We start from the raw sequence: 18,202 nt of genomic DNA, 5'->3' as shown, positions 1-18,202 counted from the left end.
GTAAGGAGGGACTTCCTTGAAACTGAAAATACCATAAAAGCGGAAAGTGTCGTCCCGGATTAGCCTGTGCGGACTGCACAGGCTAATCTGGGACGACACTTTACGCACATGCATTATGCCCAGTTTTCTCAGAACACAACTCAAATATATTTGCCATAAGCAGTTTGGGAGTAGCCTATCAAATACCAAAGCAAATTTAGCCAGGTAAGTATAATATATAGCTGATATTTCCCAACAAAGCATGGTTCGTGACAAAACCTCTACATATACATTATTTATTAAGGCTTTTTTTACATGATGGTTTGTGAATATCTATGAACACCACACAAGATAATAGATGAAGTCCAAATGATCCCTACACAACTCAGCTGGAGAAAGGTATTTCAATGAAAGTACCTACAAAATCAAATATGTACAAATAAAAAACAACACCAAAATTAAGCAATTACAAGTAAAAAGGACCAATAAAAACCTGATGAGCCCCAATATCCATATACTATCATTAGAAACTAATAGAAAATACCTTCATTAAATGACCCACAGTGGATGGTTAAAAGGCAAACAAGGCTAAATAAAAGTTGTTAACAAAATGTTAACCAAAAGCTGCATCTCTAGACAGAAATCATACCACAGCAGCTGTTGCAGCAAGCCTGGCAGCCGCACTGGACAGGGCTGGGTTTGCCTGTACAAACACATGGCATTAGTCATAACCTGTTTAACCATGCATCAAGGGGGACAATCAAAACAGCCACTGTAGGAGAGCTTCATTCTTTGGTCGGTGATTATAATCAATCATGGCTTGCTTGTACAAACACATGGCATTAGTCACAGCCGAATTAACCATTTCACGCTCAGAGTAAGATTGCAATTTTACGTGTTTGCAATACCTTAGAAAATCAAATTTAATATACGACCATTCTTACTAGATTCAGGTTTTAAAGGTTTCATTTTTAACCCTTAAGATACTGATGAGCGGCAAACAGCATTAAACCTGAATAGGCTGCAATTTACTCGCAGGCTGTTCTGGTTTTATGCTTGTTCAATAGAACCATTTTAACTTTGCTTCTGAGTGAGAATGGTTAACCATGCACATCACTCCATGGGTGACAAAATCAAACAGGCACTGGGGGAGCTTCATTCTTCCATTGGTGATTATAATTATCAATCAGTCTGTTGTTTCTAAGATATAATGCAACATACATCATCCATCCATCATGCATCTTCAATATAGCTTCCATCTTGTTATCGTGTACAGCAACTGTATTAACATGCTTTGAAATGAAATTCTCTGAAATCTTTTAACACAAAATAATGGCACATGTATACCTTTGACTGATGTTTTTGTGGACATTTTTACCACAAAGTTGTACCATGAAACATGCCCTTATAAAATCTATTTAAATATATGCTAATATTTCATTTGAATGCAAACAACAAAGGCTAACAGGAAATATATGACACAGAGGAATACGGTAAACAGACTTCTTGGTGTATTTTTATCCCAGGCCTGTTAACACATTCTTTGTATCTGGGTCACAAACCACATAATGTCCTTATTGACCCCTGCTTGTTATATTCGAACCACTATTACATATTCCTCACATTTGAACTGTGCAACATTTTCATCACCTGCTGCTCACAACATCGTTTAACTCAATGACATAGTCTGCTGCAGACCCGCTTCATCTTGATGTCCAATATAACGCAAATCGGTTGTGGATCCCATTTTATTTTTCATCAATTTACATATTTCCCCATTTAGAGATGCTCACCATTAAATTCAGTTTGACCCGGTATTTTGTGCCTTCACTGCGTCTAGTTGATAAGTATTTATATTGTGACAAACAATACACCTGAACGCTCAATACCATACAGTTGGCGTCATTGGCATAAAGTGCATGTGCCACTCATGACAACGTCCTTTAACTGCTCCCTATCACCCGAGTTACACACAGGTCTCGAGGAATATGCATTGACAAAATATATAATCAACAATGAACAATGTAAATTGTAATTGCTTAACAGAAACAGCTGACGACAATAATTATTATTATTGTTGGTTTGTAACCTATGTAGTATACTCGAACGGTAGCATTTTTACGGTGTCACTGTGTTTAAAAAAAAAAGGCAGCAAAAACGATGTTTTTAGATGTTATTTGCCACTCTTTAATGGATTACGGGCTACATAAATCTTATCTTATGATAAATTCCTATGAACCCCAGATAAGACGGCCTGCGTGTCTATTACACCATTATCGTCAATAAGGACATATATGGTATGAGCCTCACTCTGAGAAAACAGGGCTTAATGAATATGCATACAGTGTTGTCACATATTAGCCTGTGCTGTGTGCACAGGCTTATCAGTGATTTAACTTTCCGCCTTTTAGAATTTTTCCATTAAAGGCAGTTTCTTCTAAACATAAATCCAGTCCAAGCGGCAAATGTCATCCCTAATCAGCAAACTGCACAGGCTAATATGGGACGACACTTAAGCCACATAAGGGACGACACTTAAGCCACATATGGGACGACACTTAAGCCACATATGGGACGACACTTAAGTCACATGCTTTAAGCCCCATTTAGCCAGAGTGGGGTTCATTTATAATTATTGTTCTCCAAGGCTTCCAAACACGTTTAAGAGTTCACTATTACATGTACATGCAACAACAGCACTGCACATATGGGGACAATCTAGCAGTTAAACACTCTGATATACATGCAGATACTAGGTAACATGTTGTGTACAAACAGCAACTAAATACATGGGATATTATGGTTTAGCGGATATTTGTTGATATCAATCTAAGATCCTATGAAAATGGGTCTAATGCCATATGAGGCCAGCATTACCTCCAGACAATTATGGTCTGGATCGTCACTGTCCACTATAAAGTCACCCAAGGCTTATGGTCTCATTAACAGACAGGGTAGCTTCTGACTTGACTGTGCAGATGCACAGGCTGGGCTGGAGTTAGTATGGCTGCATATGGTATAGGACCCATTTTTGCATGATGCCACTTGTATAACAATCTTGTATCAAGGAGCTATTCTAGCAAAGAACAGCCACTAGTTCTGGGTTCTAATGCAATAATAAAAGTGTGTCCTTTAAAATATCTGAATTGAGCAACATGCAATGGCTTTGCTTTCAAATGTATACATGTACATAACTCTCTCGAGGATTCTTTCAATACATTTTTTCCATTACAACATATTTTATTACTTTCATACAATATTTTTAACTTAGATTCAAGTCATATCTAAATGCGATTAAGCAATAGATGTCATCATAGAAAGTTTTAACTAAAATCAATATAAATAATTATAGAAAATACATTGGAAAAAACGTTCATATAACCTGCATGTTCAAGCAAAACTAGAGCTTTGTCACAGACGTGACAAATACCCCTACATGCCGCATTGACACAGAATATTTTGAATGTTGTCTTCGCAAAAAACACCAGACACCATGCTCAATGTTTAAAACGCACTAAGTGACCCAGTGACCTAGTTTTTGACCCGGCATGGCCCATGTTCGAACATGACCTACACATCATCTAGATACAACTTCTGACCAAGTGTGGTGAAGATCGGATGTAAACTACTTGAATTAGAGACCGAACGCCATGCTGAATGTTTAAAACGTACTAAGTGACCATGTGACCTAGATTTTGATCTGGCATGGCCCATGTTAAAACCTGGCCTTTAAGATCATGTAGATAAAACTTCAAACCAAGTTTGGTGAAGATCGGATAAAAACTACTTGAATTAGAGAGAGGACACCATGCTGAATGTTAAAAAACGCACTAATTGACCCCGTGACCTAGTTTTTGACCCGGCATGACCCATATTCGAAACTTGACCTAGACATCATCTAGATTCAACATCTGACCAAGTTTGGTGAAGATCAGATGAAAACAACTTGAATTAGAGAGCGTACACCAACAACTTGAATTAGATAGCGGACACCATGCTGAATGTGTAAAACGTACTAAGTGACCCAGTGACCTAGTTTTTGATCTGGCATGGCCCATGTTCGATCTTGGCCTTAAGATCATCTAGATAAAACTTCTGACCAGGTTTGGTGAAGATCGGATGAAAACTACTTGAATAAGAGAGCGGACACCATGCTGAATGTTAAAAAACGCACTAAGTGACCCCGTGACCTAGTTCTTGACCCGGCATGACCCATATTTGAAGTTGACCTAGACATCATCTAGATACAATATCTGACAAAGTTTGGTGAAGATCGGATGAAAACAACTTGAATTAGAGAGCGAACACTTAATACGGACCGACAGACAGACAGACAGACAGACCGACAGACAAGCTCACTCCTATATACCCCCCTAAACTTCGTTTGTGGGGGTATAATTATTTAATAACTTCTGATATTAATGCCCTCCATACAACTGTATTGTTCCATTAAATCAAGTGACTTTTGCTAGTGAACAACTTTATCTTTTAGCTTATAAACAAAACATTGTCAGTGGAAAAGTAAATAATACAGCCATTTACTCAACATTTGATAACATTTAGAAACAAAAGAAGGAACCTATACATGGGACATCACCTATGCAAGTATGCTGGCAAATTGTGAATACACACAAAGCATTTGTGATGCTTGTGGCTGTATCACGCCATAACAAAACACACACAGACAATAATGTGTTGGCAATCATTGAAATCAGCAATTTCACAAAGCGTACTGAAGTGTTTGTTGAGACTTGTTCTATGAAAACTGGGCTTATTGCATGTAGGTCAAGTGTAGTCCAAGATTACCCAGTGCATTCTGTACAGGCTAATCTGGGATGACATTTTCCACTTAAACTTTATTTTAGAGGACAGAAAAGGATAATCTGCAAAGGAACTTAACGCACATGCATTAAGCCCAGTTTTTTCACAGAACAATTACTCAAAATCAAGAAAGTGTTACAAGCCAGCAGATATGAACATGAGCCTCGAAACAGGTCCGGTTTGAAATTCACCAATGAAGGGCTCTACGGCTTTGCTTATTTCAATCACTGCCTCAGCCTTGTCATGCATATACACACACAGAACAAGAGATTGCCCCCTTGCCTTTCATGTATGTCATTAATTAAATTTACATGCTTACCTTGTTTGTTACGATTTCGTGTCTCCATTACGCATTTCTCCTCACCATTTTCCTAAAATAAGATGAGGTTCTAGATTATGTAGATAATGCACTTGGAATGAGTAAAATATTTGTGTCTTGTTCTGAGAAAACTGGGCTTAATTCATGTGCGTAAAGTGTCGTCCCAGATTAGCCTGTGCAGTCCGCACAGGCTAATCAGGGACAACACTTTCCGCTTTAATGGTATTTTTAGTTTCAAGGAAGTCCCTCCATACCGAAAATCAAGTTTAGGCGGAAAGTGTCGTCCCTGATTAGCCTATGCGGACTGCACAGGCTAATCTGGGACGACACTTTACGCACATGCATTATGACCAGCTTTCACAGAACAAGACACATTTATTTTAAGTGATGTGTAATGTATATAATAGTATATATTATACATAGTATATAACATGTTCATTTCTGATTTAGTGTAAATAATTAAATGAGAAAAATATGTAAGAATTATACACAAAGATTAAATGTTATGCAAAAATAATAATCAGAAACCTTTGAATTTGCATAGATGTTGTCAAGATGAACCTTCTTACCAAGATTCATGATGATTGAGTCTCAATTCAAACTCTACATAGATGTTGTCAAGATTTACCTTCTTACCAAGATTCATGATGATTGAGTCTCAAATCAAACTCTACATAGATGTTGTCAAGATAAACCTTCTTATTAAGATTCATGATGATTGAGTCTCAAATGCGGCCTTCATAGTGATAACATGGTTTTTGTAAGATTTGACCTGGTCACCTAGTTTTTGGACAAACATGACAAAGAATCAAGCTTGGCCTGGATATTGTCAAAATATACATTATTATCAAGCTTTAATAATTAACGTGGCCTCCAAGAGAAAAGGTTTTTCTAAGATATGCATGAGTGACCTAGTTTTGGGATGCATGTGACCCAAATTAAAACTTGGCCAATATATTCTCAAGATAATCATTCTTACCAAGTTTCATTAAAAATTGAGTAATTCTTACCGCCTCCAAGATAATAAAAAGTTTTCTAAGAATTGAATGGTGAACTAGTTTTTGGATGCCTAAGAGACAGACTCCAACTAATCCTTGATAATTTTAAAATTGACATTCTTAGCATTTTTAATCAAGATCGGATGAAAAATGTTGCCTCTTGTGCTATAACAAGATTAAAGTTGACGATACAATCTGCTTGACTACATACACCGGAAAAAGGTTGACATAAGCTCAACATGAGCATTTTGTGCTCAGAAATATTCTCCTTTAATTATGTTTGTCCTCTCACAAAATATTTAGAGAAAGCAAGACCATAGAATATGGTAAGAGAAAGCAAATGTAGTACATGCAACATTAGAGACATGAGGTTAAAGTTTAGTTTTCTATTAAAATGCCGATATAATTCAAATGTATTGAATATGCTCATTTCAACATATATTTCATTAATATTTTTGAGCTTGAGTAGTAATTTTGATAATGGATATGGTCACCTAAATGCATGTGGTTGATTTTAAAACTAAACATATTTATTCTAATGATTTCAATGCTTGATCAAATTATAAATTTAAGTGAACTGTTATATGCTAAAGTGAGAGTAAACAAGTTAAGTGAAACAATTCACATTTTAACTTAACCTCCATATTAAACTGTACACGCTTTGTAAGAAGCTGTGTAAGGAATAATCGGATTGAAGAAACTGGGCTCAACCAGGCTATGATACATCCAATAGAAGAAACTGTGCTCAACCAGGCTATGATACATCCAATAGAAGAAACTGCGTTCAACCAGGCTATGATACATCCAATAGAAGAAACTGGGTTCAACCAGGCTATGATACATCCAATAGAAGAAACTGGGTTCAACCAGGCTATGATACATCCAATAGAAGAAACAGCCTACAACCAGGCTATGATACATCCAACAGAAGGGACTGCATTCAACCTGACTACAATACATCCAATAAAAGAGACTGTATCCTACCTGACTACAATACATCCAATAGAAGAAACTGGGTTCAACCAGGCAATGATACATCCAATAGAAGAAACTGTGCTCAACCAGGCTATGATACATCCAATAAAAGAAACTGCGTTCAACAATGCTATGATACATCCAAGAGAAGAAACAGCGTACAACCAGGCTATGATATATCCAATAGAACGACCGCATTCAACCTGACCACAATACATCCAATAGAAGAGACTGTATCTAACCTGGCTATGATACATCCAATAGAAGAAACTGTGCTCAACCAGGCTATGATACATCCAATAAAAGAAACTGCGTTCAACAATGCTATGATACATCCAAGAGAAGAAACAGCCTACAACCAGGCTATGATATATCCAATAGAACGACCGCATTCAACCTGACCACAATACATCCAATAGAAGAGACTGTATCTAACCTGGCTATGATACATCCAATAGAAGAGACTGTATCTAACCTGGCCATGATACATTGCTATGATACATCCAATAGAAGGGACGGCATTCCAACAGGCAACCATTCAGCCAGACACGTTATACTCACAGTATAGCAAACCAAACGTATTTCTGACTCTGAATCCTTCATCCCATTTCTGGCAGACAGGCAGCTATTGGGAATCTGAAAGCTGCCAGTAATATCCTGTTTTGAGCCCTTTCTACCCATACATTTAGCCACTACCTCGCTTGCACCACCCTGGCTCCCACAAGAACAACTTGAAGGGCCGATGTTTGACTGGTCCATACCAGAACCACTTGCCGGGCAAGGGCTGGTGATAGACTGTACCTCGATTGGAGCAGCAGATTGTTGGGGCTGCAGGTATTTCAGGTAGCACTTGAGAGCCCGTAGGGTGTTGAGCAGTTCTGGGTAGCTCTCGTCTGCCTCTAGTGCTTGCTCGTATCGGTATATGGCGCCCGAGTAGTTCTTCAGGGCCCATTCTAGGTTTCCCATGAGGAAGTTTGTGGCTGGCTGTAAGTAAGAGATATAACTGGAGTAAAAGATAAAACAGTTGTAAAAGATATTACGGTAACAAAAGGAACACAAGTTTAGGCCCTAAAAAAAACATTGTTATTTTTTAGATGATTATGACATCTGGCCATGCTAAAAAAAAATCGGGCACTATTTATATACTTTATTATCAAACAAAGTTAAGTAACCTTTGACATGTTTACTATAGTATACTGATAAATATAGAAATAAACGAGAGATGTGTTTGTCTGAAACACACTGCCCCCTATTGCGCCGCTTTGAAGCCATAAATTTGACATTTGACCTTGAAGGATGACCTTGACCTTGACCTTTCACCACTCAAAATTTGCAGCTCCATGTGATATACATGCATGCCAAATATCAAGTTGCTATCTTCAATATTGCAAAAGTTATGAAGAAGGTTAAAGTTTTGGTTAAAGTTTTTGAATTTGTTTTTTTGACCTTTGACCTTGAAGGATGACCTTGACCTTTCACCACTCAAAATGTGCAGCTCCATGAGATACACATGCATGCCAAAGTTGCTATCTTGAATATTGCAAAAGTTATGACCAAGGTTAAAGTTTAAGTTAAAGTTTGGGACACACACATACAATGACAGACAGGCCAAAAACAATATACCCCCGATCTTTCGATCCGGGGGCATAACAAACGTTCAACTAATATTGATGCAACTGACAAGAAATATGCACTGTAAAGAGCTAATAATAATTACACTTCCATTCCATTTACATAGCTGAAAGAGCCAAACATTAAAAACATGCATAAAACAAGATATGTGTTTGTCAGAAACACTATGTCCCATTCTGCGCCGCTTTAAAGTTATATATTTGACCTTTGACCTTGAAGAATGACCTTGACCTTTCACCACTCAAATGTGCTGCTGCATGAGATACACATCCATGCTTAATATCAAGTTGCTATCTTCAATATTGCAAAAGTTATGGCAAATGTGCAAGTTTGACGCAAACACACAAACAAACAAAGCAACAAACCAACAGACATGGCAAAAACAATATGTCCCCCACTATAGTGGTGGGGGACATAAAAACACCATAACTGAATGACATGAACATATACGCTCAGTTTTAGAATTCACGACAAAAAAATCATTATTAAATGACATAAACATACCTCATATACGCTCAGTTTCATAGATTCCCGGACAATGGCTCTCGCGTCCTCGTAGCGACCCCACCTGTAGAGCACAAATAATTTACCACAATTACATCTAAAACAAATTGATTGCTCAGTGTACAGCATGTAAACATTTACTTATGGCAGAATATTCTACCAGCATAGCACTCAATATGTCATGAACAACAACATGGGCGCAAACTTGTCACAAAATTTGCCCCTTTTCTGGTCTGGATTTAATTGATCAATTTTAATGATCAGAAGAATTTAACTATTTGATGTAGTGACTGCAAAACATTACTTTGGTACATTTAAGATGATTCAAGGCCCTAAATCTTCATAGCGTCCCCACCTGTACAGCACATTTCAGATTATTCAAGGGCCCTAAATCTTCATAGCGCCCCCACCTGTACAGCACATTGATTATTCAAGGGCCCTAAATCTTCATAGCTTCCCCACCTGTACAGCACATTATTCAAGTGCCTAAATCTTCATAGCGTCCCCACCTGTACAGCACATTGGCGAGGTTGATTTCTGGGACGTCTTGCACATCTTCCGGGGCCGTGTAGATGGACCGGCGGAAACACTCAACCGCGTGGAAGTTGTTACCGATTATTCTCCAGTACAGCCCCGCCAGGTTGAACAGAATCCATTTGGGGCCAGAGTTCTGTAAGAAAAATGAAAAAGTCTTTACAATAAGGGCCATTTGTATACAATATATATGATTTTATACATAAATTCCACAAATTATTAGTTTCATGCGACAAATCAGTAGTTTCTAAGGTATGTTAATATGTCAAACAAGCTTTTGCTACAAGAAATATGATCTTTAATAATACTGTTTAATAAATTGAATTACCGCCTCAATAGAACTCTTGTGTTCTGGCAATTGATTGTGTATATTTGTATTTATATTCTAAATGACAATTGTTTTTATGTAAAAGAAAATTAAAAAATGTGTTTTTTTTTTAAGTATGAAGATAACGTAATGTTGTATAAGTCTGAATAAAATGTCTGTCTGTCTATAAACTCATATATGCCAGTCAGCAAGTTAAAATCAATATAGGAGCCGTGCTCTGTGAAAAGGGGGTTAAATGCATGTGCGTATAGTATGGTCCCAGATTAGTCTGTGCAGTTAAGGGGGAAAGTATTGTCCCTGATTTGCTTGTGCGGACTGCATAGGCTACTCAAGGAAGACACTTTACGCACATGCATTAAACCCCCTTTTTACACAAAAATGACAACAGCACAGACAGCCAGTTGGATATTTTTTCAGCCTCTTTCTGGCAAAACAGGCCTTTCTATGGGGTCATCTACTGTCCAAGGCCAATGCACATCTAAAGTATCAAACCAATCAGTCAATTCCTTGACGAGTTATTGATCGGAAAAAATTTTCACACTTATTTTGTCAGTGACCTTGACCTTTGACCTAGTGACCCAAATTTCAATAGGGGTCATCTACTGTACAAGGCCAATGCACATGGGAAGAATAAAGCTAATCAGTCCATTCGTTCACCAGTTATTGGTCAGAAACGATTATCCCGCTTATTGTGACAGTGACCATGACCTTTGACCGAGTGACCCCAATTTCAATAGGGGTTATCTACTGTCCAAGTCCGATGCACATGGGAAGTATCAAGCCAATCTTTAAATTTGTTGATGAGTTATTGATCCAAAACAATTTTCACACTTATTGTGACAGTGACCTTGACCTTTGACCAAGTGACCCCAATTTCATTAAGGGTCATCTAATGTCCAAGGCCAATGCACATGTGAAGTATCAAGCCAATCGGTCTATTCTTTGATGAGTTATTGATCGAAAACGATTTTCAAACGTTTTTGTGACAGTGACATTGACTTTTGACCTAGTGACCCCAATTTCAATAGGGGTCATCTACTGTCCAAGGCCAGTGCACATGTTAAGTATCAAGCCAATCAGTAAATTCGTTGATGAGTTAATGATCGGAAACGAATTGGTCTACCGACAGACAGACAGACAGACCGACCGACTGACAGACCGACCAACATCCAGCAAAACAATATACCCCCTCTTTTTTGAAGGGGGGCATAAATATTGTGCATAAAGTATATTCTTGCATACATGTCAATGTCAGGCTACTGTTGGTTAGCTACATTATTGTTTTCAATCATTTCAAATCAATTCATGTCACTATTACTACTGCCTCTCAAGCAACTGAAAATCATACACAGCTTGCTTTCTCCTTATTTGTCATCTATTTCCAAAAGATAAAATATGATCTAAATCAAAGATCACACTCATGCCTAACATTATGTTCACAGTGATTTTTTTGTTCAAATTAGGAGACGAAATTCAAGGAGTTTTTTTTCCCAAATGAATTCCTAAAATTCCATCTTAAAGGTTTAACAAAAAAATTGAAAAAAAAAAGTTCAAATAAATTAAAACATTTAGTTTATTACCCTATCCTGATTGTTAAGTTAAACCTTAGCAAATATAATATTGACAACACTTGTATTCTCAATTTTAAAGCTTTTGTTAGCTAACAAACTAAATTACTCATTTCCCAATTTTAGTCAAAACAACTATATTTTTCCCAATAGAAAGGTCCCAAGCACCATTCCTAAAATGGTGGATAAAAACATATGTTTAAACGGTTCACCTGTTTAAGTCCTGACAAGATCCTTTGACCCAGCTCCTCAATTGTCACCTTCCCATTGTTGACGTGTTCAAGCAGGTACTGAAAGATACACTTTACAAATGAACCAATACTTTTCGCCTGCATGAGTTTTTGCAAATAAGAGAATTCCTTTAACGAAAAATACCAATACTGCACAGGCTTATCGGGGACGACATATTATGAACATGCAAAGTTGTACTCTTTATTTTTGCAAGGTATGTGAATGCGAATCCTTTCATCAAACAACAAATATGTTGGAAGTATTCCAACAACTCACATCAGTGTGTGTATTATCCACCAGCTTCTGAGGAATGTTTTTTCTCTGGTCGAGATGCATGGAGGGCACGTGGTCGTAGGACTTGGAGTTGCCCTCTGGGATGTCGAGCAGGTTGTTGCAGACCGGTGGGTACCATGGTAATGGGTGCTCCTCCCCCACCTTGAGCCCCAGTGCCTCTGTGAGGAGGGGCTTCACCCTAAATAAACAATTAACATCTATACCAGTGATCTATATGGGCCTCACTCTGGGATAATGGGGCTTAATGCTTTTGAATTGAGTGTCATCACAGATTAGATTGTGCAGTCTGCACAGGCTAATCAGGGAAGACAATTTCCTCCTTAATGGAATGTTTGTATATATGAAGTCATTCTTAACAAAAATCCCGTTTTAGCTGAAAGTATTGTTCCTGATTAGCATGTGCAGATTGAACAGGCTAATCTGTTACGACACTTTACACATATGCATAAAGCCCAGTGTTCTCAGAACAAGGATCTTTACACAGAATTCCTTTGACTCTCAGAAAGGAAAAAGTAAAGGGTGTATTCAACCTACAAAAAACAAACATTCCACATATCTCCATGACAATGTTCAATTTTCCATACCATTTTTTAATCCATTAATTCTAATACAATTTAAAATATCCATATTCAATGATTTTTCTTTGACTAATGTTAGCAAGCTTGATGTACTCATATATATTGCTTACAAGCATGACATACTCATATCTATTGTTGACAAGTATGATGTACACTTCAACACCGTTATTTCGAAGTCGTCGGGACCGTTAAAAAACTTCGGATTAACGATAATCCGAAATAAACATCTGACAGACGACTTCTTTGATTCTGTAATAATAAAACATTGTGGAATTCGCATGGTTCGGTTACACGCTACTATTAATAATTGTTTTACTTAAAAACGTAAACAAGTCAGATTGCAATAGATTTCTACTTGTAACAAACGAAGGAATAAAACGATTCTTGTTCTTCTTTTTATGTTTTTCTCTAAGTACAGAACATATTAAATATCATGAATATGCACTTATTATCCGAACATATAAAATATAACGAATAGCACAAATTATCAGACCATATAAAATATAACGAATAGCAAAAATGATCATACATGTAAATACAGACGAATACATTATCGGAAATGAATTAACATTTTTTGTAAATAAGACGCGATGTCTCTCTAAACCACTGGCCTTAGCAGCAGTAAACTGGGTGCGTGTAACACATTCTCCAATTTGTCAAGAACATTGAAGAACTCACTTCCACCCGTGTTTTTTCTCGCTGAAGGTAGAGTTTATATAAGATGAATTTCATTGGACCACATTTCCTCAGACCCTACGTGACACGTTTATTTGGTTACTAACGAATTCAAACAACATAAATAGTAATTATCGGCTTTTGACGACATTATACAATTACAGGCTCCGCGCAGTCGAAAAAAGGTGTAATTATCAGATTTTGACGCGCCACGCCCAGGTGACAAAGGTGTGAAATTATGCTCAGCTTTTGCAGCTTTGACTTCGGCATTAAAGATTGATGATTAGGTGCGAATTATAGTCTTTGGACCGACAGAATCACTTCGAAATTAACAATTTTTACTGTTTAATGAAGTTCGGATTAACAATAATATTTTACATTAAACAAAGAAGAACCAAAATCGGGACCGGAAACAATACTTCGAAATAATGGTGACTCAGATTATCGGTGTTCGAAATAACAATGTTGACGTGTAACTCATATCCTTTGTTCACAAGCATGACATACTTATATCCCTGTACAAGCATGACTTACTATATCCCCTTGATTGTGGACACAGCATGACTTATTCATATCCATTGTTTAAAAGCATGACATACTCATGCCTTACTTACAAGTATGATTTACTCATATCTCTTGTTTACAAGTATTACTTACTCATATCCCTTGTTTACAAGCACCACTTACTCATATCCCTTGTTTACAAGCATGACTTACTCATATCCTTTGTTTACAAGCAATACTTACTCATAATTCTTGTAAACAAGAATGATTTACTCGTATCTCTTGTTTACATGCACCACTTACTCATATCCCTCGTTTACAAGCACCACTTACTCATATCCCTCATTTACAAGCACCACTTACTCATATCCCTCTTTTACAAGCATGACTTACACATATCTCTAGTTTACAAGCAATACTTACTCATATCCCTGTTAACAAGCACCACTTACTCATATCCATTGTTTACAAGCATGACATACTCATATCCCTTGTTTACAAGCATGACTTACTCATATCCATTGTTTACAAGCATAACTTACTCATATCTCTTGTTTTAACAAGCATGACTTACTTATATCCCTTGTTTACATGCATGACTTACCTCATATCCCTTGTTTGCAAGCATGACATACTCAATCCAATGTTTACAAGCATGACGTACTCATATCCATTGTTTACAAGCATGACATACTCATATCCATTGTTTACAAGCATGACTTACTCATATCCATTGTTTACAAGCATAACTTACTCATATCTCTTGTTAACAAGCATGACTTACTAATATCCCTTGTTTACATGCATGACTTACTCATATCCCTTGTTTGCAAGCATGACATACTCATATCTCACATTTACAAGCATGATGTACTCATATCTCTTGCTTCCAAGCATGACGTACTCACATCTATTGTTTACAAGCATGACTTACTCATATCTCTTGTTTACAAATGACTTACTCATATCCCTTGTTTACAGCATGACTTACTCACGGCCCTTTTTTACAAGATTAACAATATCCCTAGTTTACAAGCACGACTTACTCATAGCCCTGTTTAAAGCTGACTTACTCACTCACAGCCCTTGTTTACATCCAAGATTAACTTATATCCCTTTTTACAAGCAATTCTTACTCATATCGTAACATTTGTTAACATCCAAGATATACTAATATTTCTGTTTACAAGCATACTTACTCACAGCCCTGTTTTACATCCGTGATTTACCATAGCCCTTGTTTGTGGACACAGCCTGAGTACTCATACCTTATCCCTTGTTTTGTAAGGACACAGCATGACTTACTCATATCCCTTGTTTGGGACACAGCATGGCTTACTCAAACCCTTTTTAAGGGACACAGCATGACTTACTTGTATCCCCTTGTTTGTGGGAAACAGCATGACTTACTCATATCCCTTGTTTGTGGGACACAGCATGACTTACTCATATCCCTTGTTTGTGGGAAACAGCATGACTTACTCGTATGCCTTGTTTGTGCGACACAGCATGACTTACTCATATCCCTTGTTAGTGGGACTCAGCATGACTTACTTGTATCCCTTGTTTGTGGGAAACAACATGACTTACTCATATCCCTTGTTTGTGGGACACAGCATGACTTACTCATAGCCCTTGTTTGTGGAACTCAGCACGACTACTCGTATCCCTTGTTTGTGGGACACAGGAAGGTGGACGTGAGGTTGCGAGGGTCAGGCGGGCTGTTGTGCACATGGAGGTCACACTCCTGCTTGGAGGGCCAGCTCTTCTGCAGGTGTGTAGGGGTCACTCCCTGAAACTGGCACAATAAAACTGGGATTAATGCATGTGTGTCAAGTGTCATCCTAGATTAGCCTGTGCAGTATGCACAGGCTTATCAGGGTTAACACTTTACACCCTTCTTGATTTGCATAGGGGTCACACCGTGAAACTGGCACCAGTTATACAAACTGGAGTTTAATCTCAAATGTCACTAGCCACCCAATGTTTTGTCAGCTACGTTCAAGGGCATACAACTTCGGAATGTGTGGATCATATCATGAAATGTCTTGCAAAAAACCTACACTGATGATTGGGTAATGTTGAAAAAATAAGCTCCACAAACTTCAAACATGCAGTTTCAGAGCAGAGGATTTTTATTATTACTATATACGTCTATTTTAATCATGTGACCCCTGATAGTGGCCAGTTTTGAGCCCAGGGGCATGATTGAACAATCGCTGTAGAAGACCACTATACAATGTTACACACCAAATATTTAATCAATATGCCTTGAAGTTTCAGAGGATATTTTCCACTTTTAAAATCCATTTTAGCAACAGAGATCTACATTTGCAGCGGACTGGCAATATTTGAAAAACATTGAAATAGGGTCACCATAAAATCATGCCCATTAAATTTCGATAAAAAACACAAAAACGTTAGGAGATTTAGTTTGAAGTAAATTGTTGATGACACACACTTTACCCTTTGTGCTCAGGTGAGCTAAAAAAACAGTAGGTAGAAAAAACAAAGTAACCGGAGAAAAATTTTAGTAACATAACACTGAATTTTGCTTGTTTTGATAGTTTTTTATTGATTGATACAGCCAAATCATGCTAAGGTATATGAAAAAATAATGGTCCTACCCTGGGGGCCTTACAGTCTCAAACGTGTATTTTCGTGCACGTACGGTCTCGTATAGTCCTTGGCACCGGAGTCATTGACCTCAAGGCTGGATTTCTCGATCTTCAACATTGAAATAATCTCAATTTACGCGAGACTCGCTCTGGAAAACTGACTTAATTCATCAGCAATATGTTTTGTCCCAGATTAGCCTGCGCAGTTTGCACAGGCTTATCTCAGACAACACTTTACGCACATGCATTTGAAGCCTTGTTTTCCAAGAGCAAGGCTCGTTTACTTGCAAAGAGCAACTGAGAAAATATCACAAAACATACCTCTCCATATATTTTACACTCAATCAGAATATTCCAATACCAAGTAACTATTATTTAGATATAGCTTCAGCAAAATATATACAATAATTGACTATGCTCTGATGTTCACTAGTAGAAAGAAATCTTGACACAGATGCAGACCACTTCCTCAACATTGTCTTTATTTATAGGTCACATAAATCATATGGGTCGTGCACTTATGTTTTGTAACTCAGGCCCATACTCAAAATTACTGTCGAAATTTAGTTTCACATAAACTTGCCATTAAAATATTAAAATATTCATAAAATTTGATTGGGATATTTACATAGAGCACTGATTGTATGACCATTTAAAGTCCACAACTGACCTTGGAATTCTCAGTGTTGCTAGGCAGGGTGGCGGTTGCCAGGTCCATCTTCACTGCAGGCTCGTTCTTTTTGCCCCAGGAACACATGAGCACCTGCTTGCCATCGCGGTCACCCATCCTGCAGTACTCTCCTGGAAAATACAAGCATGAGGTATTAGCCTTATCTGACATGGATGTGCTTAACGTCTCATCCTGATTAGCCTATGCAGCTGCAAGGGATGCCACTTTCAACTTTTATGGTATTTTTTGTTTTAAAGAGTTTAGGCAAAAAGTGTTGTCACTGATAAGCTGTGCAGATCACATGCTAATTTGACACACTAAATGCACATGAATTAAGCCCAGTTTTCCCAGAACACTGTTCAAATATCCTCACAAACCCCGTTGGGCGCTCACCTATGACAAATAAGAAAAAAAGAGTCTGTTATGTGCATATTTTTATGTATTACATGTCAGGGTCATGATTTGAGCAAGTTTGGTAGAGAACATTCAAAACGATGGGCCTTGCCATTTAAGAGATTCTTCTATTGTATTTTCTTCTTAGACAATAACCCACGGACATTCCCAACTGGACGTCTTTACTCAGCCAGGTGTCGATATAATGGCCTGCTGCTATGTTACAGACATCCCCCCAGGCTTGTCATGTTATCGTTTATATTACATATCACCTTTTTAATTCACGAGAGACGTAATCTCTCAGACAAAACACGCCAGTTTAAGCTAGACTCTCTGGATTTTAGTGACAGAAATTTCGGACATGGTGGTTTATTTTACAGTAAAATATTTTATTAGGCATCCAACAAATCCAAACATGTCATTTTGGATGTGTGGTCTGTCACTCATAATCGAAATTTCCCTAAAAATAAATTAATTGCTGACCAGTTATACGATTTTTAAACCATGTTTATGTCAGAATGTTAAGCATTGATACTAAAGATTCCAACAGAAGTGTGTTTTAAAATAATGAAAATAATTAA

The 18,202-nt window shown here is 37.5% G+C and overlaps 1 protein-coding gene across 1 annotated transcript in view; it reads right to left on the bottom strand.

The window, feature by feature from the left end:
* Positions 1 to 17,399, bottom strand: part of LOC127853541 (tetratricopeptide repeat protein 17-like) — a 78,710-nt gene extending 61,311 nt beyond the window's left edge. Inside the window, exons 1-10 of the mRNA XM_052388152.1 lie at positions 17,229 to 17,399; positions 16,568 to 16,576; positions 15,602 to 15,738; positions 12,166 to 12,361; positions 11,871 to 11,948; positions 9,738 to 9,898; positions 9,229 to 9,292; positions 7,894 to 8,076; positions 5,120 to 5,171; positions 629 to 682 (exon numbers count right to left, since the gene is read on the bottom strand). Coding sequence (XP_052244112.1) covers positions 629 to 682; positions 5,120 to 5,171; positions 7,894 to 8,076; positions 9,229 to 9,292; positions 9,738 to 9,898; positions 11,871 to 11,948; positions 12,166 to 12,361; positions 15,602 to 15,738; positions 16,568 to 16,576; positions 17,229 to 17,399 — 1,105 coding nt within the window. The remainder of the gene's footprint in view (positions 1 to 628; positions 683 to 5,119; positions 5,172 to 7,893; positions 8,077 to 9,228; positions 9,293 to 9,737; positions 9,899 to 11,870; positions 11,949 to 12,165; positions 12,362 to 15,601; positions 15,739 to 16,567; positions 16,577 to 17,228) is intronic.
* Positions 17,400 to 18,202: the final 803 nt, after the last annotated feature.

Source organism: Dreissena polymorpha, chromosome 1 (genome assembly GCF_020536995.1).
Source record: "Dreissena polymorpha isolate Duluth1 chromosome 1, UMN_Dpol_1.0, whole genome shotgun sequence".
Classification (NCBI taxonomy): domain Eukaryota; kingdom Metazoa; phylum Mollusca; class Bivalvia; order Myida; family Dreissenidae; genus Dreissena; species Dreissena polymorpha.
Note: the sequence above shows the minus strand (reverse complement) of the source record. Positions and strands in the feature narration are given on the sequence as shown.